Genomic DNA, 3,513 nt, shown 5'->3' with positions numbered 1-3,513 from the left:
GTAAAAATACTATTATATAGTATATCAACAAATGTGCCCAGGACCATATTATCCCAAAATGTAGAAATACAACATAGCCTACTGATGCCATGTATTTTAAATATAGTCACATATAGTCAAATATAGCCTAAAAAATTAAATCAGGCTACAAAACAGTGCATTCATGTCAAAGTTAATAGGGATATTGGAAAATCGTGTTTGTGTATAGATATGCAACATGTGACACATTCCCAGGAGATAAAGGCTACGTAGGGAACGTAAACGGTGGCTACCAGGAATTTCAGAGGAAATGTCTTCAGTGTGTTGATAGCATAGACCGTATATTGTTACTAATATTACCGGTCTATGGTTGATAGCAGCGGCTGACGTAAAAAGAACGCTATCTTTCAGCGTGATGAGGACCCGGCACGACGTGGATCCGCCTGGCCCCGCCTTCAGAGGGCGGGCTCAAACATGGGGTGAATGGCACGTTGTAAATGGGCGGGGTGCTGTACAAATTACTACAGAGAAACAGCCTCTCTGCCTCCACATCTTCTCAGTTTTCACACAGATTGTAACGTTGGACCGCGGCGACCCCATTGGACGAGTTTCTTCGAACGTTATCGGAAGAGCTGTTTGATATTTCTACATTTTTTTCTGTCCAGTTCAACCAAGAAACCCGGCTATTCTGCTGAGTTAACGTTATGGCAAAAGGAGAGGGAGGTGAACAATACTCAAACGCCAGTTTATTGGAGAAACCGGTCGGCTCGGACGGTCTCGCGCTCGCTAGGAAGGTGAGTTCATCAGCCACTTAAATCAAAATGATAGTTTAGCGACGGTTTCTTTTCGAAATGTCCTCACCAGACAGCACGAGGCGAGAAAGTAGCTTTTTTTTTTACGGGAATGTAGCCTATGAATGTATCTTGAACACTTAATTGAATGGAGCACACCCCTGTAAAGTGACATTTCGAGGGACTGAGTCATAGCTAGGAGCGCGTTGTGACTCGTTGAATTATAAAATGAATACAAATATTGATACATATTAAAAACATATACATTTTCAGTCAAACGTCACGAAGCCTTTTAAATCTTCTCTGAGGAGCTAGCCTATCAGGACACACAAAATTGCTTATAAATCAAAGCTTTGGACGGTTAAATGTGATAGTAGGTTTAACACTAAGTCATAATTTAGTTTAAGACTGTAATGAGAGAGGTTTTCAGTGCACTCATTAACTTAACCTCAGTCGGAGCTAAATTTAAAACCCAAAACGTTACTTTCAGATGTCCATCATGGCATGCATGCAGGTTTTATAGGCTATTAGCATACGTTAGCTAGCTAAGTTAGCTCGTTAAATCAACCATTATTTTGGAATGTCTCATTTGCATGTGGTCTCAGTTATAAATTGAAATTATTTTACATGAACATTTACTATGTGGATAGTCAGTCGTAAAGGTTTGTTGTGGTGCTGCGTTCAGGGGGCTCATCTGAAGCTACTCCCCCGAATCTGAGGGAAGGGAGTCGAATTGTTGGCATAGATGCCCTATTTAACAGTCTACATGCTATAAATCGAAAAGAAAATGAACAAAACAAATGTAGATTTATTGGTAGGCTACGTGTCTTTCGGTTTCAGAAATAAAGTGAGATTTGCATCAGGATATTAATTCACAGACTGACAGGTTGTTAGGAAACAGCATTTGAGCTGTCTCTGTTTTCACTGTTAAGTTTTGCATGTGATCTTTCTTCCCTCGTCTCGTTTGTTAAAAAAGAAACCGCGCAATTTGGTATTTCGAGTGTATTTTGGTGGGTAATTTCCATATTTCCCACAGCTTTGAATGCAGCAGAAAACACCCACCAAGGCGACGTGTCAGAGTCGGAGCAGACAGACAATAATTTCCTAAATAATTTCCTTTTTTTCCCCCCCAGAGTTTTTGACATTTCCGTCCTTACTAGGACAACCTATTTAGAGTTGTCAACATCTCTAATTGTAACCTGAATCAAAAACTGTGCTACCTTTCGAGTTTTTGAAAAAAATGTGGATGTAATTAGGATGGGCAATGCCAAGAGGAGTGGATTTCAATCATTTCTATTATGGTAGCATAATACAATCACTAGTTGTAAAATGGCACAGGCAAACAGCATTCCCTGCAATGTCATTTTACAACTGAGACGGGCAGAAGTAACAGATGCACGCTGGTAGAACAGGTGTAGGAGAAATGCTTTGGTCATAGACCTTTTATCAGGCAGAGACAACTCTTTAGTTCCCACTTTACAGCTGTGCAGTTTGAGGGGTGATGGTCATCACAAGGTGGGGTCAATTTTGGTCCTTGACCCCCACAATCACCGTCATGGAGACATAAATCACCAGATGGTCCAACTTATGGTAATGCCAGCCATTGGGTTCAGTCAAAGTTTGAATAAGTGCTTCTGTGTTTGGATGGTGCTGGTTTCTCATTCCAGCCGGAGGTTTTGTCACCTAAACAAAGGCTAGGATGGGTGTAGCAACAACACAGAGGCACGTTCATTCAGCAGCTACTGTAATGTGTTGTGATCTGATCTAAGATAAGGTCTGTCTCATGAATGTCCGTGTCATACACAAAGGGATAATCAAATGGGCCAGCGGTTGAAGGTAATTTTCACAAGCTGGTGCTGCTCTCTAAGACTCTGGTCTTTTATCCTTTCTCCAGGCTATAACTTTGCCTCTTCCTGATTCAAAACCAGTGATGAAAACTTTCTTGACCAGCTGAAAAGAGCACCAAACACAACGTTTTTATTGGTCAGGGAGGAGGGTGTGTTTTCCTCCCTATGTGGACAGCAGTGGTCGGAGCACTGGTCAAACCGGCATTCACCCATTGGCTATTTACCAAGCCAGCTCAGGCCCGCTGCTGCAAAGTGCTGTCACTCTGGGTTTCAGTGTGTGACACCATGGTGTTGTCATGCCCTGGCACTTATCTGCACAGATTTGTGTTGCTATTCGAGGAGTTGTTTGTGTCTGTTTAGGAAATTCTAATGTCTACAGTGGCGCAAATGGAAAAGAATGAGCACTTGTTAGGAATCCAAGGGGTTCTTGTTTCCCAGTGGCTGTCCAAGACTCCTGCCAAATACGAGACACGGTGGTTAGCTTTTTGCCAACTGAACTCTCACCTTCTAAGACTCTGGTGATTAAGAATTTATGCTACATTCTTTATGAGGCACTGTTGTTGTCTTAATCGGACTGGGGATAAATCGGCAACACTGTAGATTAAATTGTATCGACAAATATGAAGAGTTACATTAATAAGCCTGGGAGCATAACTGTGTTCTGCTGTATTGCGGTCACCACGTTAGAATTAAGCTGCTGTATGTCGACTGCAGAATTGACCCCTCCTATAAATAAAAGGGTAAGGCCATGTCAACGCCTGAAAAGGTATGCGGACAGCTACAAATACTTCGCCTTAAAGACACTTTCTGTAAAAGTAGGTTGAAAGAGTAACTTTTAGAGTTACTGTAGATGCAAATTTAATGTGACTAACTGTGTTTTTTTTTCTTCTTTCATT

The 3,513-nt window shown here is 41.5% G+C and overlaps 1 protein-coding gene across 1 annotated transcript in view; it reads left to right on the top strand.

Annotated features, from left to right (window-relative positions):
• Nucleotides 1-502: 502 nt before the first annotated feature.
• The window catches only part of mfsd2ab (MFSD2 lysolipid transporter A, lysophospholipid b), a 16,613-nt gene continuing 13,602 nt past the window's right edge, over nt 503-3,513 (top strand). Inside the window, exon 1 of the mRNA XM_032535623.1 lies at nt 503-773. Coding sequence (XP_032391514.1) covers nt 684-773 — 90 coding nt within the window. The 5' untranslated portion in view covers nt 503-683. The remainder of the gene's footprint in view (nt 774-3,513) is intronic.

Source organism: Etheostoma spectabile, chromosome 14 (genome assembly GCF_008692095.1).
Source record: "Etheostoma spectabile isolate EspeVRDwgs_2016 chromosome 14, UIUC_Espe_1.0, whole genome shotgun sequence".
NCBI classification, from domain to species: Eukaryota; Metazoa; Chordata; class Actinopteri; order Perciformes; family Percidae; genus Etheostoma; species Etheostoma spectabile.
This window is presented reverse-complemented; position numbering and strand designations above follow the sequence as displayed.